Source organism: Monodelphis domestica, chromosome 2 (assembly GCF_027887165.1).
Source record: "Monodelphis domestica isolate mMonDom1 chromosome 2, mMonDom1.pri, whole genome shotgun sequence".
Taxonomy (NCBI): domain Eukaryota; kingdom Metazoa; phylum Chordata; class Mammalia; order Didelphimorphia; family Didelphidae; genus Monodelphis; species Monodelphis domestica.
This window is the reverse complement of record NC_077228.1, coordinates 535,446,738-535,471,533: the sequence shown is the minus strand read 5'-3', so window position 1 is coordinate 535,471,533 and position 24,796 is coordinate 535,446,738. Positions and strand designations below refer to the sequence as shown.

The 24,796-nt window shown below is 45.1% G+C and overlaps 1 protein-coding gene across 3 annotated transcripts in view; it reads right to left on the bottom strand.

Moving 5' to 3' along the window:
- LOC100023387 (zinc finger protein 850-like) overlaps positions 1–19,047 on the bottom strand; it is a 29,400-nt gene extending 10,353 nt beyond the window's left edge. Inside the window, exons 1-5 of one of the 3 annotated variants that reach the window (XM_056820006.1) lie at positions 18,904–19,047; positions 18,468–18,582; positions 17,757–17,830; positions 15,766–15,892; positions 7,956–8,051 (exon numbers count right to left, since the gene is read on the bottom strand). In XM_056820006.1, the coding sequence (XP_056675984.1) occupies positions 7,956–8,051; positions 15,766–15,892; positions 17,757–17,830; positions 18,468–18,555 (385 nt within the window). In that variant the 5' untranslated portion in view covers positions 18,556–18,582; positions 18,904–19,047. Of the gene's footprint in view, positions 1–7,955; positions 8,052–8,209; positions 9,105–15,765; positions 15,893–17,756; positions 17,831–18,467 lie in introns of those variants that run through there. The other 2 variants (XM_007485890.3, XM_056820007.1) reach the window with 2 other exon arrangements.
- Between the last annotated feature and the right edge of the window lie 5,749 nt (positions 19,048–24,796).

Here is a 24,796-nt window from a genome sequence, read left to right as displayed (position 1 = left end):
CACATCCTGCCTAGGCCAAAACACATTTGCAGCAATTGTGCTTTGTCCCAAAAGCCACCTAATGAGAAGCATGAGGATAAGGGAGAGACTCAAGGAGGCTCTTTGGCTTGTTGAATGATGCTGGAATAGAATTCCATACAAAGCAGAGTTGAAGGAACTGGGAATCTTTAGTCTGAGAAAGACTTTAAAAAAAAAAAAGGACCTGGGCTTTCTCTCAGACCAACATCTCACCCTGAATCACACAATCTATGCTTGTAGGGCTTCAACCCCAAACTACCAGACCAAGGCAAGCTCCCTAGGATTATGTGACATTATTCTAGAAATCCCAGTGGCAGCAAAAGTAAGAAAAAGAAGGGAATTAGAGACAAACAGGAGCAAACAGAGACTAAATTCTCTCAGAGAATCACCAAAGCAACTGAAACAATAACTTGAGTGAAGTAGGACACAAAATAAATCCACAAAAATCAAAAGCATTTCAATATAGCAATAACAAAAACTATGAGTAAATACTAAAAAGAGAAGTGCTAATAACAATAAATACATAAGGCATAAAATAGATGAGATTCAGTCTACAAAGGCACACACTTAAGACTTGTATACATATATTAAGAGAGTTTTCTTAATTTCTCCTGTTTTCTCTTTTTTAAAAAAACCCTTACCTTCTGTCATGGAGTCAATACTGTGTATTGGCTCCAAGGCAGAAGAGTGGTAAGGGCTAGGAAATGGGGGTCAAGTGACTTGCCCAGGGTCACACAGCTAGCTCTTTTCTCTTTAAGAGGCAAGGGAGCAAAAAGATTTCTAAGTAAAAGCCCCCCTGCTGTGCAGGCTGTCAGTTGATGACAGGAGGGTGTAGCTCAGAGTTGGTATGTGAGTTGCAGGCAGTTGGAAAGGGGCTTTTGTCTTTAGGTCCCCTGGGGAGAGGAGTGTCTGGTTATGTCTCTGAGACAAAGGAGCAGTTGGAAAAACAACTGACAGCGGGCAAAAAGAAAACAGATTTAAGGAGATAGAAGGTGATTAATACTTGTTGATTAAAGCCAATTGATTAACTTAGATAGGTAGTTAGATAGTGAGTATATTTTTAGATAGACAGAGTAGGTAGATAGACTGGGCCTGGCCTGGCCGAAGAAACTGCCCTTGAAGGCAGATAGATTTAAGGTTTTTTAGAAATTTTAGTTAGGATTGTGATCTTAGGTATAGGTATTAAGAATTCTCTCACTTTCTTCCTTTCTTTTTCCTATCTGAACTCTCCTCAAAATAAACTGTTTTGTGTTTAAGAAATTGATCTCCTGACCTCTGTTCAAACTCCTACCAAAAAATTTAACCTTTCACAGCCATATCCTCCCTGAGATCCATTGGGGAGACCAGTCTCCCCAATGGATCTTTCAAACAAATTATCCTGTACTCTATATTAGAAACAGGGAGAAGTGAAGAAAGAAAGAAAGCAAAACAAATCTTGCAACATGCAAGTCTCAAATAATGTACAATTATAAATATTTACAGTTATAATCACAAAATTCATACTATATATAAATAAAACCTATTCTTATTAAACTCTACAGAAATAAGAACCTAAAGATATTAATCCAAATAAACCTTATAATTACTATGCACAAAAAAGTACAAGAGCCTTATATACATATTATATACCTATAATATCCCCCCTGAGGTAGATATAATATCCCTGCTGAGGTGAGTGATGATCAATACTTATAACCTTTTGAAACACTTTACCATTTATTTAGTTATTATAGTAACTATATATATATATATATAAATACATACAATTTCAAAACATTTTAATAAAATTAGGAACTCATGTTAGGTCTAGCCAATATAATAAAAATGCTGATACTGCCTAAATTAATTTATAGACTTAGGGTGCTACAAATCAAATTATGAAGAGAAAACTCTGATGAATTCAACAAAATTAAAAATTCATTTGAAAAAAACAAAAAGTTTAAAGTCTTAAGGAAAAATAAATTAAGAAAAAATAATTTTGAAAGGGTGAATGCATATGGAACATTTCTTTCTGTTTTTGACCTCCATGGGGTCACAATGAGAGCCCTTGGTCCAAGTCTCTACATATCTGTGCTGCTTTCTCAGATGCCTAAGGAAAGTCGGGCAAGTACTGCTGGTGGAGCTTCGAAATAGTCTAACCATGCTGCAAAGCAATGTGGAATTAGGCTGAAAAACTGACTAAAATAGTCATACCATTTGGTCCAGAAATGCCCCTGCTAGGAAAATTCTTAAGGTAAAAGAAAGGTATCACATGCTTTGGTATTTATAATAGCATCTTCTGTAATAACAAAGAACTGGAAACAAAATAGATTCCTATTGATTGGGAAATAGACAAGCAGATCATAGTACCTAATTACTCCACTACCAGAATCAGTAACTATGAGAAATTCCGAGAAATATTAAGAGATTTATATGACCTGATGCAGAGTGAAGTAATAACACACACATCTAAAATATGTGTAATTTGGGAGGGGGTATATGTGGGTATGTATATGGAAACACATACACATAATATCCGTGTCTATGCCCACATATATTAACATAAAAATTCTGTGCATGTACATGTTTTGTGGGTGCATTTTGTGATTCTTTGTGTATATATATATATACACTATAGTTTTTGTGTGTGTGTACACCTATAAATACATGCACATATAATAATGATATCCAAGTCTGACTGAAGAAATTAGAAAATTAATGTTCTCTTCCTGTAATGGTGAGGGATTCTGGGTGTATAATACTGTATCCATAGAACTGTCAGGATCAACTGATGGTTGGGGCACTTTTGTGGAAACTTATTTTTTTAATGTCTTTTTTGTTCATACAAGGAATGGTTCACTGGTTAAGAGAGTGATAAGAAATATTGGAAAAAGAGCTATTGTTAACCAAAAAAGGTAAGAAAAAAAATTTAAAGAATACAAACTAGCAGACATCACAAGAAAAACTGTTCAAATTATCAAATAATCATAAAAATTCAAATGAAAATAACTCTGAAATGTAACAAATCCTATTAAAGGATTATAAAATTTAATGCTGGAAGAGTGATAAAATAGACACTATTAGACCAGTTGTAAGAGCTATAAAATAATGCAGTATTTTTGGAATGAAAGAGAACAATTTACACCTTTGAGTTTCCTGATAGTGCAATTAAGGGCAGCAGTGTCAAACTTGCAGACTCCCAAGTGCCATAACTAGGAAATGTTTAATTTAATAAATAAAAATACAGTATGATATAGCATATGTTAATTTTTTTAATTTCCTAATTCAATATGCTGCCCTGAGATTTGTTTCTACTTCAGTTCAACACTACTGGTTAAGAATATAACCTAAAGGGGCAGCTAGGTAGCTCAGTGGATTGAGAGCTAGGCCTAGAGATGGGAGGTCCTAGGTTCAAATCTGGCCTCAGACACTTCCCAGATGTGTGACCCTGGGCAAGTCACTTGACCCCCATTGCCTAGCCCTTACCACTCTTCTGCCTTGGAGCCAATACACAGTATTGACTCCAAGACGGAAGGTAAGGGTTTAAAAAAAAAAAGACTATAACCTAAGTAGAAAGAGAAATTCCATTTAAAATTACTCCAGGTAATATAAAATACTTGGGAATCTATTTGCCAAGACAAATGCAGGGATTATATGAACACAATTACAAAACACTTTTCACACAAATAAAGTTAGATCTAAACAAATGGAAGAATATTAATTGTTCATGGTTAGGCTGAGCTAACATAAAAAAAATTACAATTCTACCTAAATTAATTTATTCAGTGCCATACCAATCAAACTACTAAAACTTATTTTAAAGAACTAGAAAAATAATAACAAAATTCATCTGGAAGAACAAAAGATCAAGAATATCAAGGGAATTAATGGAAAAAAATGTGAAGGAGGGTGGCCCAGCAGTACTGGACTTTAAACTATACTATAAAGCAGTGTACTATAGTAAACTGTACTACAAAGCCATAATCATCAAAACAATCTAGTACTGACTAAGAAATAGAAGAGTGGATCAATGGAACAGATTAGGCGTAAATGACCTCAGTAAGCTAGAGTTTGATAAAACACCAGCTTTGGGGAGAAGAACAAAACTGACAAATTAAATGATAAGAACAAAATTTGCAAAAACTGTGGGAAAATTAGGACACAGAATAGTAAAAATTAAGTTTAGATCAGTATCTCACAACCAAGACAAGTTCAAAATAGGAATATGATTTAGACATAAAGGGTGATAGTATAAGTACATTAGAGGAACAAAGAATAGTCTACCTGCCAGACCTATGAAGAAGGGAAGAATTTATGACCAAATAAGAGATAGAGAACATTATAAGATGTAAAATGAATAAGTTTGATTATATTAAATTAAAAAGGGTTTTGTACAAAGCCAATGCACCAAGATTAGGAAGGAAAAAACAAACTGGGGAAAAAAATGTATAACAAATTTCTTTGATAAAGGTCTCATTTCTCAAATACATAAAGAATTTTATATATTATATATACTATGTATTACATAAAAATATAAATCAAATTTATAAGAATCCAAATCATTCCCCAATTGATAAATGGTCAAAGGACATAAATAGGCAGTTTTCAGATAAAGAAATCAAAGCTATCAACAATCATCTGAAAAAATGTTCTAAATCACTCCTAATTAGAGAAATGCAAATTAAAGCAACTCTGAGGCATCACCTCACATCTAGCAAATTGGCCGATATGACAGTAAAGGAAAATAATAAATGTTGGAGGGGATGTTGCAAAATTGAGACCTTAATTCACTGCTGGTGAATTTGTGAATGAATCCAACTATGCTGGAGTGCAATTTGGAACTATGCCCAAAGGGTGCCAAAAGAATGTCTGCCCTTTGATCCAGCCATAGCACTGCTGAGTTTGTACCCCAAAGAGATGATAAAAATGGGAAAGAATTTACTTATACAAAATTATTTATAGCTGTGCTCTTTGTGGTGGCAAAAAACTGGAAAATGAGCGGATGCCCTTCAATTTGTGAATGGCTGAACAAATTGTGGTATATGTTGGTGATGGAATACTATTGTGCTCAAAGGAATGATGAACTGGTGGGATTCCACGTGAACTGGAAAGACCTCTAGGAATTGATGCAGAGTGAAATGAGCAGAACCAGGAGAACATTGTACACAGAGATGGATACATTGTGGCACAATCAAATGTAACTGACTTCGCTACTAGCAATAGTGCAATGACCCAGGACAATCCTGAGGAATTTATGGGAAAGAATGTTCTCAACATCCAGAGAAAGGACTGTTGGAGGAGGAATACAGATGAAAACATATGATTTATTACGTGTTTATTTGGGTAAAGGATTTGGGGTTTGGGGCTCTATTAGATTACTCACTTACAAAAATGAATAATATGGAATAGGTATTGTGTGATCATACATGGCTAACCCAGACTGAATTGCTTACCAGCTCGGGGAGGGGAGGGAAGAAGAAGAGCCAATTTGGATCACATGACTTTGGAAAACTTATTCGGAAATTTGTTATTATATGTAAAATTTTCTTAAATGAAGAACTATATACCCTAAGAACTATGGAGAAAAGGTTTTTCTCTGCAAAATTGGTCATAAAAATGCTATTTAAAATAGGAAAAACTTGGAAATAAACCATGTGTCTAACAATTAGAAAATGGCTAAATAAAGTTGTATGAACTAAATTAAATGTAACTCTGGCAAAAGGAATTTTACATAAGAATAAAACAATATGAGAATATTTGCCCATGATACAAACCATCTAATTTTGTACATTAAAAACTCAAGTGATTCTGCGGTTCCACTTATTGGACTGGCAAAGATACACATAAAGGAAAATGACAAGTGAAGTTTGACTCTAGAAAACTGCCCATGAAGGCGCTATTGTGGGCCTGTGAAATGGTCCCATTAGACCGAAGGAGCCGGGAGGGTTTAAAGACACTTGGAGGCGGCTCCTCCCCCCTCACAGAAAGGAGGAACAAGGGATTCCCCACAAACAGCACTGGGTATTACTGCACAGGTCAGACATGATGAAAGGGATGATTTCAGGGAAAACAGAAAACCGTATGGACTGACCTAGAGAGAACCAGAACCAGAACTATCTCCTCAAGCTTCTCACATCTTTAGCCCACCCCATATGCACCCCCAATTAAGTCACTGGCCTTCAGTCTCACCTTCTATCCTAAAATCAACTTGAAGCAGAAGGGTGAGGGTGGGTAAAGGGGGGTGAAGTGACTAGTCCCAGGGAGGCTGGGAAATGTCTGAGGCCACTCTGGAACGGAGGACCTCCCACTGGTCCGGTGCCCACCCCAAACTCCAGTGTTCTGGGTCAAAAAGGAATTCCTTTCTGCTTCCTGAGAGGAGCTCCCCCTTCTTACCCTGGACTCCCCCTAGATCAGCAATGGCCACCCTCTGCCACAGGTGCCAAAGATGGCACCCTTCCCCTCAGAGTTCACTACTAGAAAGGCAGAGGAACTCTATGGAGCTGCTGCCCTCCCCAGCCCTGTGCCCAGCAGCCAATGAGAACACACAGGAGGCGGGGTTGGGAAGGGTTCCCCCCCCTTTCCCTGAGGACATTCCTCATTTCCAGGCACCCTCCCACTCCAATGGGAGCGCTTCCTACCTCTCTGGTAGGGGAAGGGAGCCCTCAGTCTAGGGTTGGATGTGGGCGGGGCCTGGCACTCGTTCACTAAAAGGTTTGCCATCACTGCCCTGGCTCTTCCACTAACAAGCACTCCAGTACCTACTCTAATCCTCCCTCATACCCGCCCCCATGAAAGACATCATTCCTGATTCCCCTCCCCCCCTCCACAGGGCTTCCAAATGAATGCATTCCTCTTTATTTCTGAGCTCATTTGGGAGTCTCACATTCTGGCAATGGGCAGCCTGTCCAGAAAGGGGATTCACCCCAAAGCTCCCAGCAACACTGGCTAAGACTCCGCCCAGCTCCTGGACAACCTCACGGAGTTTTGGACCTCAGCCTTCCCTCCTGGAACCTGGAGCCTCTGCGGTCTGCTGCCCTCCCTGAGTGCCCTCCAACATCTCCCCGGCCAGAAAAGACTCCCCCAAAACGCCGAGGCAGCAGCCTACTTCAGGAGATGGCCGCTTCCTCCCCAGCCTCCCCAGCCTCCCCGTCCAGGGACGCCAGGTCTGTGTGTCCTGCCCATGCCCTGAGGCCATCTGTGGCTGACCGGAATGGGATCAGCGACAAAGGCGCAGGGCAGGGTTTAGCCTGGGCTCCACCAAGATCTTCCTTCTGTGTCCCCCCATTTCCAGGCCAAAGAAGCCAAAGGCGCACCCAGGAGCTTGGCAGACGGAGCTGAGCCTGGAGTGCGGAGGTCCTGGTTTCCTAGCTGGGTGACCCTGGGCCAGTCACTTCCCCCCTCACCTCGTCTCCTGCCTCGGAATGACGCTCATGGGGAAGAGCTTCAAAAGAAGATCCAGTTCCCCTCCAGCCTTTTCCAGGGTTTCTTTTGACCCCCAACAGCGGGCGCCTTGCCCAGAAATCACCTCCCATCACCTCCCGTGGATGCAGTGCTCAAGGCGACGGTCACCGCACTGGAACCCAGGACCTCCTGGCCAGGCCTTGCTCTCTGTCCATCCAGCTGCCCTACCCTGTGTCCTGCCACAGCACCGGTTTCTCCTGCTTCTCCTCAGCCTCAGCCCAAGCACTGAATGAACCCTGAAAACTGGCAGAAACCCCAAAGTACCAGTGCAGCGAGCGAGGCCCACGCGTGACCTGCGTGGAAGCATGACTGGCCCAACAATGCTGGGAAAGGGTTGGAACCATCCAAAGGAAAGGGCATGAACGTCGCCACGAGGCCTCCGGCCTGCCGGAATGCCAGGCCTCAGTCACAAACCAGGGTTTAGCAGCTGCCTAGCCGGTAAATGATTTGAAAACACCCAAGAGCTCAGGGCAGCGGCCGCCAGCCTCGGCACTCACCTGGAGTCAGGGTACCGGATGCGCGTCTCTTTGACCTCCGGGGGGCTTCTGCCCTCTCAAACAGGACCTTCACTTCCTCTTCGGACACGGGGAGTCCTGCATGGGGAGAGAAGGCAGGCTGAGTCCCGGGCACCCGGCCAGGAAAGGTCTGCGCCTGGGGCTGTCTGGGAGTAAGATTAGTCCCAGCAGTCCCGGGATCCTCGCCAAGGACTGGCTCTGGGCAGAAGGTAAGGGCCGGACAACTGGGGGCACACCTGAGGCCAGATTTGAACCCGGGACTTCCGGTCTCCAGGCCGGACTCTATGCCCACTGAGCCCTGAAGCACTGGCCATAGATGAGGCCCCTCCGTGGCTTCAAAGAAGAGGGGGAAGGGCTGGAGCTCGGATTCCTGACGCCCTGAGCAAGACTCTGGGACCTGGAGCCCCCCTCCCCCATTCCTTCCTGCCACAGCGAGACAGCCTCAGCAGCTCGAGGAAAGCGCTGTTAGGGCCAGGCCACCCCAGATCCGGGACTCTTTCGGACCTCCTCGGCGCCCTGCCCTGCCCTTCCAGACCAGCATCTTAAACCCTGAAGTCTAAAGCACAGCGCCCCACTCCCTCAGCATTTCCTGTTATGGAGAAGGTGCCAGCCTCGGCCCAGGGGAGGACTTATCCAAGATGGCGCCCGGATGGAGCCTCTCGGCTCCGCCCCCTTCATCCCTTCCGGCCCGCCTGGAGGCAGAGCCCCCCCATCTAGTCACTCAAATGATTTTCCATCAGCACAGCCAGACCAGTGACTCCCTACTCCTACAGCACCTCCATCTGGCCCCGCCTCCCTTCCCAGACTTTAATGTTTTATTTTCCCCAATTATAGGTAAAAACAATTTTGAACGTTTTTTCAAATGCCCCTCTGGGGGACCCGGAGCCATCAGATCTCAATGGGCACCCACAGGAAGTGCCTCCCCTATTAGCTCCTCCACCTCTTCGGGCCGTCTGGCCAAGGGTTCTGCAGTGCCCCCCCCCAGCTGGCCAACAGCCCTTCGCGCACTTCTTTGCTCCCCCAGAAAAAGCTGCTGGAATGTTTCAGGGCCTCTCGGGCCTTTTCTCCTTTGTAAACTCTCCGGGACGTAGTGCAGACCTAGCCAAGGCACCGTGGCCAGGATGGAAACACAGCTTCAGTCTCCAATTCCCCCCCCCCCCCGTTAGTGCCCCGATCTCCAGGTCTCCCCCTTTTGGACAGAGGCAGCTGCTACCTCCGCTCTGCTTTCATCTGCATTTTCCTCATTTTGGGGCAGAGAGCCAGACCAGACCAGGAAGCCTCAGATACTGCCTGGCGGCATGACCCTGGGAAAGCCACTTGGCCCACTGCCTGACTAGGGATCGCTTTTGCTTCATCCTTGGCCCATTTATCCGCTGGAGAACGACTTCTCTTTTTGCAAGGTTGACGCCGTTCTCCATCCACCTGAGAAAGGAGGTCTTCACGAGAAATCATTGGGGAAAAACCTTCCCGGGCTTTCTGCTTCCCTCCTCATCTTGGCTGCATTGATTTTGTTGCTACAAAACCTTTTACACTCAATAGAACGGAAATGATCCCCTTTTACATGTCATACTGTTCTCTAGCGCTTGTTTGGCCCCAAATTCTTCCTTTATCCAGAGATCCGACAGGAAACGAGTTCATGCTCCCCCTTTCCTTATGGCACCACCCTTTCCGGCTACATTAACGTCTCCTGGGGAGCTTATTTTGGCACGTGGCTTTCTAGCCCCAGCCTCTGCCCTACTGTTTTCCGGTGTTCCCAGCAGTTTTGGTCAGAGTGAATTCGTGTCCCCAGCTTGGCTCACTGGGTTTATCGAACACTATCATGATCCGCTCCATTTTTCAGCCAGGACCAGACTGTTTAGATGATTTCGGTTCAGCCATGGTTTGAGATCCCCTATTATTAGGTCAGTTACTTCACTTTTTTTTTTTAGATTTCTTTGATATTCTTGGCCTTTTGCTCTTCCAGATTTCATCATTTTCTCAACTCTAGAAAATAATTTGGGGGCGGTTTGATTGGCATTGATTAAGGAGATCAATTTAGGTCGAATTGTTGCTTTATTATATTACTGTATTGGCTCTGCTTATCCTAAGGATTAATACTTTTCCAATTGTTTAGATCTGATTTTATTTGTGTGAAAAGTGTTCTGTAATTGCCCTCTTACAGCTCCTGAGTATTTTATATGATTTATAGTTAACTTAAATACAGTTTCTTTTTCTATGCCTTCACGCTGGATTTTGTAGGTAATATGTTGAAAGGCTGATGATTTAGGTGGGCTTATTCTATATTCTGCAATTTGGCTAAACATTTCGTCTATTTTTAGCGGATTCTCTAATATGCCATCGTGTCCTCTTCAAAGAGGGATGGCGACTTTCTTCATCCTCTGTGCCGATTCCTTCCATTTCTTTCCTCTCTATGTGTTACTGCTAGCCATCTAGAACAATCTTGAACAATAGCAGCAATAAGGGGCCTCCCTGCTTGCCCTGGATCTTGTGTGCGAATGTGTGTGGGAGGGGGCTGGTCATGAAGGCTTTGGATCCCAACTATTTCAGGAGGATCCCTTAGACATCTCAGTGGAGGGCAAACCAGAAGAGATCTGTGGTGGGAGAACCAACAAGAAGCCTGTTGAGACAGGATGGGGGTGGGGGAGATACTAGAAATTTTATTTGGTCTATTCAGTTGTGCCTGACTCTCTGGGACTCCATTTGGAGTCTTCTTGGCAGATTCCTTCTCCAACTCATTTTAAAGAGGAGGAAACTGAGACAGAATAAAGTGACTTGTTCAAAGTCACGCAGATAGTTTGCCATTTATTTCCTTCTCCAGCTTGTTCTACAGAGGAGGAAACTGAGGCAAGCAGGGTGAAGTGACTTACCCAGGGTCACTACTAAGTGTCTAAGGCCAGATTTGAACTCAAGGAGATGAGTCTTCCTGACTTCAGGCCCAGAGTTCTAATCACTGCGCCACCTCGTTGCCCCATTGGAGAGGTCATGAAGGTAAAATCAACAAGACTTGGCAAGGTTGGCTGATGGGAGATGAGAGTGAATGAGGTGTGGATGACAGCTGAGGTGGGAGTCAAGGGGCCTGTCAGAAGGATGGAGGCATTTGGAGGGTTTCGGGAAGAAGTAATGACTTAGATTTTGGACGGGTTGTGTGGCAGATGTCCAATACAAATTATCTAACAGGCAATTGGAGCCATAAGAGAGACAGTCAGTAGACAAGAGCAGATCTGACAAACATCATTGATTCTCTTGATAGCCTCGACCTTTTGTTCTTCTAGATGAATTTTGCTATTTTTTTCTGGGTCTGTAAAACTTTTTTGCTCATTTGATTTGTATGGCCCTGACTAAGTAAATGAATTTAGGTTGAATTGCCATTTTCGTTATATTGGCTTGGCCTACCCATGAGCAATGGATATTTCTCCAGTTGTTTAGATCTGACTTTATTTACGTAAATCATGTTTTGTAATTGTGTTCATATAGTTTATATAATTCCAAAGGGGCAGATAGACCCCCAAAGTATTTTATATTGTCTGCAGTTATTTTAAATGGAATGTCTGTCTCTTCTTGCTGGATTTTGTTGGCAATATATGGAAAAGCCAATGATTTGTAGGGCTTTATTGAGAATTATTTCCACTAGTTTTCTGGTGATTTCCTAGGATTCTCTAAGCATACCATCATAGTATTTGCAATGAGCAATAACTTGGTTTCTTTGTTGCCTGTTCTTATTCCTTCTGGTTTTTTTCTTCTCTTATTGTATAGCTATAGGTTTTAGGTAAAGATTCCTTGTGATTTTAAGGAAAGATCCACTGATTCCCATTTCCTAGTATTTTTAGGTAGGAATTTATTTTGTCTAAAGATTTTTCTGCCTCTATCGAGATGATTGTATGATTTGTGTTGGCTTTGTTATTGATATGGTCAATTATGCTGATGGCTTTCCTAATACTGAACCAGCCCTACATTCCGGGTATCAATCCCATCTAGTCCTAGAGAAGGATGCTCGAGGCATATTGCTGTAATCTCTGCTAACATTTGCATTTTAGTTCCAATCTTTTTAACCTCACTCCTCAATGGCCCCAGCCTCCTCTCCTGGCTGTTCCATGAATAAAACATCCCTTCTCTGGGCATTTGTCCCGGCTGCTCTCCTCCAACACAACCGCTGCCCTCTCTGGCTTCCTTTAAGTCCCAACTGAAATCTCACCTCCTCCTACCTGTACCAGACCTCAAAGGGTACCACACAGTAATCAGCAACAAGACCCTGGTCCTGGCTAAGAGATGGAGTGGTGGATCAGTGGTAGAGCCAAGCTTTTAGGTCAAGAACCCACTACCTGACAAATACTGCTGGGAAAACTGGAGAACACAGGAAGAAATGAGGCCGAGGCCAACAACTTAGACCATATACCAAGCTAAGGTCAAGCATGGCTTATGACTTAGAGATAAAGGCTGACACCATAAGCAAATTGGGGCAACGTGGAATCGCTAACCTGCCAGATCTATGAAGAAGGGGAGAATTTTTGGCAAAACACGAGACAGAAGGCTTTAGGAAATATAAAATGGGCCATTTTGGTTACACTAAATTGTAAGTTTTGCACAGGTAAAATGAATGCATCCCATATAAGAAGGAAAGCAAAAAGGTGGGGAAATTGTTATAGCAAGAAGCCTCATTTCTCAACTAGTCATTCTCTAATTGATAAAATGGTTAAACAGGTTGTTTTCAGACAGAAATCAGAGCTATCTACAGTCATATAAAAAATGCTCTCGATTGGGTAAATGCAAATTAAAATAATTCTGAGGGAAAATGTACGAGTGGATGTAGGAAAATTGGGACATAATTTGGGCATTTTTGATGGTTGTGAACTGAGACAACCATTCCAGAGGGCATTTTGAAACTGCTCAAAGGGCTATAAAACACTGCATACCCTTTGATCCAGCAATACCACTAAAGGTCTAGACCTCAGAGATTAAAAAAAAAGTGGAGACCTGTTTGTACAAAAATATTTATAGCTGCTCTTTTTGTGGTGGCAAAATATTGGAAATTGAGGGGACCCATCCATCGGAGAATGGCTCAACGAGTTTGGGTATATGAGTGCAGTGGAATACTATTGTGCCAGAAGAAATGATGACTATTAGCTATACCAAAGCTATATTATTTATATATGTATATTTAAACGATGTTCTAAAGTGGCATCTGGTACTGGCTAATCTATAGAGTGGAGGACCAATGGAATAGATTTGGCACTCAATACCCAGTGGTAAATGACCACAGTAATATTGTGTTTGACAAACCCAAAGAGCTAAGCTTTTAGAAGAACTTACAATTTGACAAAAAACTGTTGGGGAAAACTGGAAAAGAGTCTGGCAGAAATTATGCATAGACCAACACTTCAGGCCATATACCAAGGTAAAGTCAATATGGACACATCATTAGAAATAAAGGGGTATACAATAAACAAATTAGGGGAGCACAAGATCGCTTACCTGTCAGACCTATGGATGAGGGAAGAATTTAAGTTAAAACAAGACAAAGAGAACATTAGGAGATATAAAATGAATTACTTTGACTACATCAAATTTAAAAGTTTCTGCACAAACAAAATCAATGCCACCAAGATTAAAAGGCAAACCACAAACTGGGAAAAAATCATTATAGCAAGTGTCTCTGACAAAGGCTTCATTTCTCAAATATAGAGAATGGAGTCAAATTTATAGGAATACAACACATTTCCCAAATGATCAAATGATATGAATAAGCAATTTTCAGATGAAGAAATGAAAACTATCTTTAGTCCTATTAAAAAATAGCATAAATAATTATTGATTAGAGAAATGCAAATTAAAACAACTCTGAGGTACCTCCTCATGCCTATCAGACTGGCTAATATGACAAAAAGGTAAAATGATAAATGTTAGATGAGGTGTGGAAAAATTGGAACACTGATACACTGTTGGTGGAGCTGTGAACTGATGTAACCATCCTGAAGAATATGAAACCAGGCTCAAAGGGCCATAAAACTGTGCATACCCTTTGACCCAGCAATCTCATTACTGAGTCTGTATCCAAAGAGTTTAAAGAGGGGAAAGAACCTACCTGTACAAAAATATTTATAGCAGCTCTTGTTGTGGAGGCAAAGAACCGGAAACTGAAGGGATGCCCATCAACTGGGGAATGGCTGAACTAGTTGTGGAATGTGCTTGTAATGGAATACTATTGTGCCATAAGGAAAGACAAACAAGATGATCACAGAAACACCCGAATGACTTCTACAAACTGATGCAAAGTGAAGTGAGCCGAGCCAGGAGAATGTTGTCCACAGTAACAGCAATAATGGATGATGATCAACTATGAAGGGCTTGGTTGTTATCAGCAAGGCAAGGATCCGGAGTCTCATACAAAAATGGACATCCACCAACACAGAAGGAACAGACTGAGTCCAAATGTAAATTGAGACACACCATTCTTGACTTTATTTCCTCAGCGAATTTTTGCCTAGTGTCAGCAATGAGTCTTCTTCCACACATGACAAGCATGAAAATGTATTCTAGGATGGCATATGTAAGGCCTCTATCACATGACCTGCCTTCTTGGGGGCGGGGCTCGGTGGGGAGGGAGAGAGAGAGAACATGGATTGCAAAATATCAGAAAATGAACATTAAGAAATTGTATTGACATGTAATCGGGAAAAAATAAAAATTTATTATAATAAAGAAGAAATATTAAAAAATGGCGAGCAGGATGATTTCAAGAAAACCTGGAAGGACTAACTTAAAGTGGTGCCGAGTGAAGTGAGCAAAGCCAGAAGAAAATCGTACACAGAAACAGCAATACGGTACAATAACGACTCTGCGTGACGTAGCTATTGTTAGCGATCCAAAGATCTAAGACAATTGCAAAGGACACACGATGAAAATGCTTTCCACGTCCAGAGAGGGAACTGATGGAGCATGAACACACATCAAAGCAGACTCTTGGCACTTTATTTTCTTTGTGCAGGTTCTTTTTTTTTTTTATATGAGACATCTACAATGTGACCACTATGGAAATGTTTGCTGTGCCATCATATGTATAATCTCTATCCACTGCCAATGGCTTACCATTATCAGAAAGGGGGGAAGGGAAGGAAAGAATTTGGAACTCAAAATTTTAGAAAACTTAAAATTGTTTTTACCTATAATTGAGAGAAAAATAAAATATTGAAAGAATTTTTTAAAGTGGAGAGTAGGGAAAAAGCAAGTTCCTTGAGGTCCAGGCCTGTTACTTTTATATTTGTATCCCCAGCACCTATCACAATTCTGGCATTCAGTAGGTGCTTAATTTTTTTTTTTTAATGGCCTTTGGCTAGGCCTTAAGAGTGAGTGAAGCAGTACTGAAGAATCAATCGGTCTGGAGCCACGGGCATGGATTTGTGGCTTACACACAACCAGTGATGAATAAAACTTAGCTAAGTAGAAAAAAAACCAAATGCCACTTCCTCCAGGAAGCCTGTCACAACCCCTCTTAATTTCGAAGTACCTTCCATCTGTTAATTCTTTCCTATTTCTCTTGTATAAAGCAGGCTCAGTATCCATTTGTTTGCCTGTTGTCTCCCCCAATAGATTGTAAGCTCCAGGCTTGAGAACAGGGACTGCCTTTTCTTTCTTTTCTAGCCCCAGAACTCGGCACAGAGCCTGGCACATCGGCGGTGCCTGCGCAACGTTTCCTGATTGGTTGAGGTGGTCTCGGGGCCTCCTGCCCCATCCGTCAGTTTTGGTTTTCAGACACACACACCCCTCCCCCACCTCCCCGAGGGGCAGCGGCGCTTACCGAGGGAGACCATGTTCTGGTAGTTCTCGAGCATCACCTCCTTGTACAGGGCCCGCTGGGCCTCGTTCAGGCGCTTCCACTCATCCCGGCTGAAGTTCACTGCCACGTCCTGGAATGTCACTGAGGCCTGAAGCAAACACATTCATGCTTCACCAGGGGGTCCCTGCTCCAAGGGTTTTGCCCGACTTGGAAGTGGGGCCCTTGTTCTCCTCGCTCGCCCTTACCCCGGTGAGCCCCAAAAGATGCCATGTACAACCCCCAGTCTGTGTCCACCTGAAGTACAAATATTCATTTCTCTTTATTGCCCTCCCGCAATGGGGACAAGCTTGACCCCTGCCAGGCACTAGTGGAAATCGTTGGCCACAGGTCCCCGATGCCTCGAGGTGGTAGAGACAAGGGTAACCTGTCACCCCAGATTATGAGAGCATAAACTATGGAAAACAATTCATTACCTGAAGTTCCTAACAAGGGACAGTGACTGATTGTACGCTGGGCTGATTTTTTTAACCCTCCCCTTCCCAGATATGTTTAAGCCTAACAAGTTAAACTGTCTCCTTCCCTCCTGGCCTGCCTGTGAAATGAGGGGCAAGTCCGGGAGCCGTAACCCCATGGCCAGGCCCACACTGTGCTATGTGCTTTCAGGCTCCCCCAAAATATAGTAAGCCTGCTGAGCCCCACCTTGTGGTCAGCGAGAGGCCAGGGACTGGACTGATTGATTACTGTTAGCCTCACTAATCGGCTGATCATGCCCGACCATTATCTCAGTTTACTTTAATTTTCTTTTTTCTTCTTTTTAAAAAAAAAATCTTACCTTCCATCTTGGAATCAATACTAAGTATTGGTTCCAAGGCAGAAGAGTGGTGAGGGCTAGGAAGAGGGGTTAAGTGACTCTTCCAAGGTCACACAGCCAGGAAGTGTCTGAGGCCAATTTTGAACCCAGGACCTCTATCTCCACTGAGCCACTTGGCTGCCCCATTTACTTTAATGTTCACAATATAGCCCAGACATGGTGCTGAATGATGAGCTGGATACTTGCTCCGATACTCTATTTTATCTGGGATGCTTTGGGATGAGGTCCCTCCTGTGGGTGCCTTCTTCGTTTCCACCCAGAACCCGCCCCCCCTCCTGCCAGCACTGGGGAGGTTCGTAACCTAGTTTTTCTGCAGCTCCCTCTAGTGGTGGGAGGGCTGAAGCCCAGCCTTGCCGGCCCTCTGCTCTCCCGCAATTCTCTCCGCCATACAACCTGACTACAAAACCAATGGGGTGTCTGGGGGGCTTAGACGGTGCCCCGCCGCCCCTCCTCTGCCCAGTGTTCAGTAACGGGTCAGTCTTGGCTCCCCTTTCTGAAGGGCCCCCCATATCCCCCTTTGCGGAGAATTAGACCAGCTCTTCTGGACTCTCGCGGGTCCGGTGGGGCTGCCAGGCCCCGCTGTGCCCAGCCCCGAGGCTCCTCCTCTCCCAGCAGGCTTTTCTCCCCTCCCTTCCCTACTGCTCCTTCAGGTTCATCCTTGCTATTTGCTTCGCTCCTTTCCATAATTACAGGATCCAACTTGGACGCTCCCGCCCGCCGCCCCGCCCTCGTCCGTGGGTCAGTCCTGGGGGGCAAAGACCGCCCGCTCCAAGGCAGCCTTGCCCGGCGGAAATGAGGCCCCAGAGGGGGCCTCGCTTCTCCCTGATCCTCCCCTCCCGCCCCCCTGTATGGCTCGCGGGGTCTGGGTGGGAAGGGCTCCAAGGCTGTCGCAGTCCAATGTTTTCAACTAAACAGGACCCGTCGGGAGGACCCGGGTGCCAACATGGAGTAGGGCAGTGTGACCCTGGGCAAGTCACTAAAGCCCAGGAAGGGTCTTCCTGAGCGGAGTTCAAAGGCATAACTTGCCCTTTCTTGGGGCCACGGAGAGGCTCTGGCTGAGGACCCCCGGGGCTGCGGTCCGCGATCAGCCACCAAAGGTCCCTACGCGGGAGGGACATGGGGCGCCCGCGGGTGCCCTCACCTGAGACGGGTCTGGGGGAGGCCCCGAAGTCCCCGGCTCCTCCACCTTCCTCCTCTTGTCTGGAGGGGGCTCCCCTGGAGAAGGAGAGAGAAGTCAGGGTCCGCCCTGTTCCTCGGCTGCCCCCTAGCGGAGTCCCCAGCCTCTGCCTGAGGTGTGTGGGGGGGGGGGGCTGTATGCTCCCAACGCATGCGCAGGCGGCAGGCACCCAGCAAGGGGTTAATTAATGCAGCTGCAGTGAGCCTTGGTGGGAGGGAGGGGGACTGCGGCAGGGACTGCGGCAGGGACTGCGGCGGACCCCGCTGTGCGGACTAGGCGGACCCGCATTATGGAACCTCTGCAGTGCGGACCCCTGCAGCCGTGGGCGGTAGCCACCCCCTCTGCGGTCCTCCCATCCTCCACCTTGGCTGTTTTTGGGGGGCCGATTTCCCCAGTACCTCGCTTTCTGCCGAGGACTCACCCTGCCCCGGCCAACCCTCTCAGTGACGTGGTGACCCCCCAGACCCTGCCGCTAACGCCCTTGCGGACCCCTGCCCTGGAGGACCCCATGATGGACCCGCAGTGCAGTGACAGTCCATTCCTAAGCAATGACAGCCCCCCCCCATCCTGTTGTGGAGGCTCCCCTGCCCATCCCCCTCCCGGGCGGGATGATGGCTCCCTACAGTGGCACCTCTCGGACCTGACAGCTGCAGCCCCCCACTGCCCCCTGCTCACCTTTCCTCCGGAGCCTCCGGCTGGGGTCCTCCTTGGTCTTCGCTGCACGGCCTTTGGCCGCCCGCCGGGCGGCCTTTCTTGTCCCCATTGGATCCTGTGAGGGACCCGGGGATACCTGGGGGCTCAAAGACAGGATCATTGGCACCCCCGTCCCCCCCGCCCCCTCGGGTCCCAAAGAGACTACCTGTGGCTCCTTCAGTCCGATTCTTCCCCCATTTGAAAAGTGGGAACACAAGAGGATTCCCTGAGAGGAGCAGAGCACTGGGGGGTTGGGGGGGAAGCGTCCCCTCACCTCCCCTTCTCTCCTCCTCTTACCCCGCACCCACACCTGCTCTGCCCCACTCACTCACTCACTCACTCACTCACTCACTCACTCACTCTCTCGCAGACCCCAGCCTGACCGGGAGCCCACTCCCACACTGGTCCTTCCACGTACCCTTGACAGCAGACCCTGCTCTCTGGGACGTGCCCAAGGCTATGCGGGAGAGACCCTGCACATGCGCACTGGGCACTGCGCCCCTCTCCGCCCCCGCCTTCCGACTGGGTTGTCTCTGCCTTTGCCGCAGCGGGGTGGCAGTGCGCATGCGAGCTAGCACTCCGCCCCCGCCTCTGCGGACTTTAAGTCCAAGACCAGAAGAGCCATTCCCACAATGCATCACAGCCCTGACGCCTGGTCTGCGGCAGACCGCCATTAGTGGCATCGTGCCCCAAAGGGGGGGGTACTGCGTATTTTGGAAAAGGTTCCCGCAGTGCCACACTGCGCATGTGTGCTGCCGCATGGACTGCAGTCCCCAGAGGGTGTTCCCCTCCCTTCACCCCCCCCCCTTGTTATTGGGTTATAATTTTATTGAAGAACTCCCTGTAAATCATCATCATCAATACTTTTATTTGCCATTCTGGGGGATGCATGGATTCAGCAAAGGGCCCAGTTAGGGGTGGGTCTGGGCCATTTTCCAAGCCACTCGGCTTCCTCCCTGGGGAAATGCCCTGGCTGGGCTGAGGTCTCTGTGCCACAGCAGAGACACCCCCACCCCCCCATCCCCCACCCCGCGGGCCGCCCGGCCCCACAGCTGAGGCAACGCTACGACGACGCTGCCGGAGGCCATTTGGGCAGGGGCTCGGTCTGGCTAAATTCAAATGTTGGGCCTGGCAGGAAGAAATTGGGTAAAGTGGGTCCAGCCCGAAGGCTAGAAGCCGGGTTTCTCGCTCAGCTGGAGGCTGTTGGGTTGGGAAGTGGCCTCTAAAGGAAATGCATTAGACGTTCATTTGAGGACGAGTCAGCAGCAGCCCCTTCCCAGGGTTGTCTTCGCTGAAGCGCCGGCGGAACTCTCATCCCGACTTTAAATCTCGTTCTGACGCAGGCGGGCATTTCCCAAGTGACTTCATTACTCGATGAAAGTGACAAAACCACGTGTTCCCGTCAAATAACCCAGGATTTCATTCAAGGCTCAAGTCTCCTTGTTTGCTTAAAATTCCCAACAGCCTTCGGAAATCCTCCTTTTCTCCAGGACAGCCGCTCTTCGGCTAGAGGGAAGTGGGGGTGGGGGGGGCTGATCTTGGAGAGCTCTTTCTAGAACTGTAGATCTGTCTATAAATTATGAAGGGGGGGGGGCAGCTGGGTGGCTCAGTGGATGGAGAGCCAGGTCCAGAGATGAGAGGTCCTGGGTTCAAATCTGCCCTCAGCCACTCCCTAGCTGTGTGACCCTGGGCAAGTCACTTAACCCCCATTGCGCAGCTCTTCCCTTTCTTCTGTCTTAGAAGCAATACACAGTATTGACTCCAAGACGGAAGGTGATAAGAGCTTAAAAAAAAAAGACTATTGAATAAGACATCAGAAATATCTTGTCTTATTTAAGAATTTGCAGCAACTATTTATCTTAGAGAAAATTGATTTGTGGTCTGCCTTTGTTGTCTCTAAGTGATGGTGAATTCTCCTTAGGCCTTGTCATTTGTTGTAAGAGCAGCACTTGGGTGTGTTCAGGGCCCAGAGGCCTGGAAGAAGACCCAAGAAGGGGGGGGGGGGGGCTGTTCTGTTTCATTTGGTTGAGCCTAGTCGACACCTGGCTATTGAGGACTTACTTCATGCAGTGGGGGGTGATCTGGCTTAGCTTTCTGTGAACCCCGTCTCAAGGATTGTTATTCTAAAGGGGTGAAAATGTATTTCAGCAGCCACCGAGTTTGGGCACAGAAGCAAGCAGGCTGGCTCGGCATTTATGGCTTTTGTACACGCCAAGATCCTTAGCAGAATCTCGTTCTCCGAGGGGGGATGAGACGGTTGTAGTTAATCATGTGAACAAAGAATCGTAAGAGAAACCTTTTTGTGGAGGAAGATCAGGTGACTTTGTAGGGAAATGTATTTGCTTGTATAGATGTGGTTGTTTCTGGTAACCCAAAGCCATTGAGGGTATTTTAGTCCTAAGTTGTAGAAATCGGGGATAGATATCTCTTTCTGTCTCTCTGTCTCTGTCTCCCTCCCTCTCTCTCTCTGTCTCTCTCTCTGTCTCTGTCTCCCTCCCTCTCTCTCTCTGTCTCTCTCTCTCTCTGTCTCTGTCTCTCTGTCTCTTTCTCTCTCTCTGTCTCTCTGTCTCTCTCTCTGTGTCTCTGTCTCTGTCTCTGTCTCTCTCTCTCTCTTTTAACCGAGAAGCTAACTCTAAAGGGATCCTTTAGGGTTAATGAGATCAGAATCCAGAGGTCTGAATTCACTCTCAATGTATGACCTTCCTATTGGCAATGCGGCATTTTAGTGGCTGCATTAAATTGTATTAAGATTTCTTTTTCCAGCAGTTTTAGGAAAAGGTGTTACTAGTGACCTCTACTGGGAAAAGCAGACATCAGAGAAACTGCTTGGAGTACCAACATGATTCCAAAAGGCCTAAGAAGGGGGGAGCTGACAGCAGCAGAAAATGTCTCTGGAAATCAAACAGACGGATCATGAGTGTCCCAGATCTTGGATTTAATGGTCTAAACAAACCAGTGGGGGTGGGGTCCCATATCCCTTTCATGTCCTCCCCATGTGCTTTGGCAAGCCCTCACACCAGAGGTGCCAGTCCTCCCAGAACACTCCATTTCCTTATTTAAAGAATAGAAAAATAAGATTACAGAGGGGTAGCTGGTGGTTCAGTGGATTGAGAGCCAGGCCCAGAGATGGGAAGTCCTGGGTGTGAGAGGTAAAAATTATGGTTGGACTGAATATTTAAGAGTTGGTCGCAGGGGATTTAATTACTAAATCCCAATGAATTACTCAAGTCAGAATGACTTTTTAGGGTAGTTTATTTACAATAGAGGGAAGAAATTAAGGGAGAGAGAGAGAGAGAGAGAGAGAGAGAGAGAGAGAGAGAGAGAGAGAGAGAGAGAGAGAGAGAGAGAGAGAGAGAGAGAGAGAGAGAGAGAGAGAGAGAGAGAGAGAGAGAGAGAGAGAGAGAGAGAGGGAGAGAGGAGAGAGAGAGAGAGGGAGAGGGAGAGGGAGAGGGAGAGGGAGAGGGAGACGGAGAGAGAGAAGAGAATTCATTTTAGGTGTGTGGGATGGCCAGTGTAAAGGCAAAGTGGGGAGGAGAGAGAGAAATGGAATGTCCTGAGTGAAGAATAAAGAAAAGATGAATTTGACAGAATCATAGAGTACAAAAGGAGACATCCAGTGAAACTGTAGAGATAAATTAGAGCCAGCTTATGTGGGATTTTATCCTAGCAGAAGGAAGCCATTAGAACTGAATAGGGGAGAGGCAGCTAGGTGACTCAGTTGGATGAGAGCCAGGGCTAGAGATAGGTCTTGTTTTCAAATTTGAATTCACTTCCTAGCTATGTGACCCTGGGAAAGTCACTTAACTCCATTTGCCTAGCCTTTGCCACTTGTCTGTCTTAGAACTGAAAGTAAGACAGAAGGTTAGGGTCTTGTTTAGGCTTTTTTTTTTAAAAGAAAATTACTTTGGCAAGCAGTGTGTAGAATGGACTGGAATACTGAGAGATTCAACAGGAAGCCCAGATGAAAATGTTTCACCAATATAGTTGAGGTGATGAGGGCCTAAGGTGGCAGCTGTATAAATAAATGGAGAGATATAGATGGATTCAAATGTTGTGAAGGTAGAAATGGCAAATTTAACAACTAATTCGATACATGGCATGAGAAGAAGTGAGGAGTCCTGAATGATGACAAGATTATAAAGCTGGGGAAATGGAAGGGATGAAAGCACCTTTGACAGAAAAGCAAAAGTTTGGAAGAAAGGAAGGTTTGGGGGAAAAGATGATGAATTGTTTTGAGCATGATGAGCTTAAGACACCTATGTAGAAATGTCTGGATGTCATTTGCATAAATATGATAAACCCATGGAGGGGGTGGACAGGAATGATGATGGTGACTACTGCTACTGTTGTGGGACGAACACACCCAAGTTTGTAGCAGGATCTCACCTCAAGAATGGGGAGACTCAAACTCTGTTCAATCCAGAAAAATTTTATTTGAAGAGTGTGAATCTTAAAATTGCTCAAACTGTACCTTAGAAGATTTGGTTAAGTTATTCCCCATTCTCTACAATGGAGGTACTTGGTCAGGAATGTATTGAGAACTTTAAAATTACTCCACCCTGCTCAGACAGTGCCTTAGGGGAAGATAAAGTTGTAAATTCCTGATTGAACAATGAAAAGTCCCCAACTTATACTTAGAGTGAAGCAAAAAACCTAAGCTAGGTGGTCTATTTTTAGATCTAATACAAAAGGGTGCTAAGTATCTATAAAGGTTAAATTAATCACTAAAAGGTCAAGCAACTTACAAAAGGCAAGCTTAACAAAAGAGGTGTGAAGTTTTAGTCTACCCAGAGAAGGTGAGAACTAATGGAAAGTCCTGGGAAAAGTGTCTACTATGATTGGTAGATGTGAAAATTTAGGGGAGGTGACATAAGAGAAAAATCTCTTTAAAAGGAAGGGAAAGAACAAGTTCAGGGCAATTGAATTCAGTTACAATTTGAGTTCAGTTTGGAAGCTGAATTGGAGGAGGTCAGGAGTTCAGAGGAGGGTCTCTGAACTAAGTTCAGGAGTTGAGGATTTCAGTGAAGGACTAGATGATCTTGTGGTGAGTTATAAAAACTGATTAGTCTCCCTTAAGGCTCAGGCCAGGCCCTTTCTACTATTTTTCTTTTTTTTTCCTCCATCTCTTTTCCTTTAATTCCTTCATTTATATTAATTAAAATCTCCATAAAACCCAGCTGACTTGGTTATTTTCATATTTGGAATTTTCCCATGGCAACCACTTATTTTTTATTTAAATCAAGACACTAAAAATTATCTTTACAGTTTGGCTGAAACCTTTACAGTTTTGGCAATTCACAGTCTTGGAAACCCACATTTTCATGGTTACAAGAGATTTATGGTGGCATAATAGCCTAATAGCTAATAGAATAGTCTGGGGGCTGATCAGGTAGCCCAAGGACTGATAGATTAGGCTGGGGAGTAGTAGAATAACCTCTCTGGAGTTGATAACAGCAGCTCTCCAGGTGCAGAGTAGCAGCTCCATAATCCTGGGTTGATAGAGTAGCAGCCTTGGAGCAGATAAGTAGTTCTTAGGGTGACAGAATAGCCCAATAGGTAATGCAGTAGCAGCCCCAGGTGTGGAATCATAACCCCAAGTAGGGAGTAGCAACCTGAGGTGTGTATATTTATTTCAGAAGCCTTGGAGTTTGTCATCTCCCAAAATGAGAAATCTTCACCTCACCTCTCCTGAAAAACAAAACAAAACAAAACAAAACCCTGGAAAACAAGCATGGCCTAATGCAGATGGTGTGTTTCCAAGTTTGACATTTATGTCACAAGGAATAAGGAAAGTGTACAGGTTTGGGAGATTCTTCTGGAATGTCTGAGTCCCCAGTGAGCAGGTCTCTTGTTCTCCCATCATCCACCTTGTCATCATTTGTCAATGTGGAAGACGTCTTGCCACCCTTCTGGAATAAGAATATTGGGGATGGGGGGGGGGAGAGGTGTGGTACATCAGAGCACTACTATAAGTAATTATGTCTTACAGTTCTGAACAAAAGTAAATAAAGAACAAGATGAGTAATTAATAAAACAGGTTAGGTACAGAACTGATGTCCAGTATAGAACATTACAGATCTAGTGCATATAATGTGTAAACTAATCAATCAACTAATCAATCTGCAATTCATCCTTAACTAATGCTGAAACTCCAGGTTTTGTTGTTTATGTTTAATCAGTGCTAATTGATGAAAAATGCAAGATTTTAGAGTATGAGAGTCTTGTTCTTATCCCTCCTATCCCTATCTGCTTGCTGACTGCCCCGATCACTATCAAATAACACTTCAAGGCTTTACATGCAACTCTCTTGC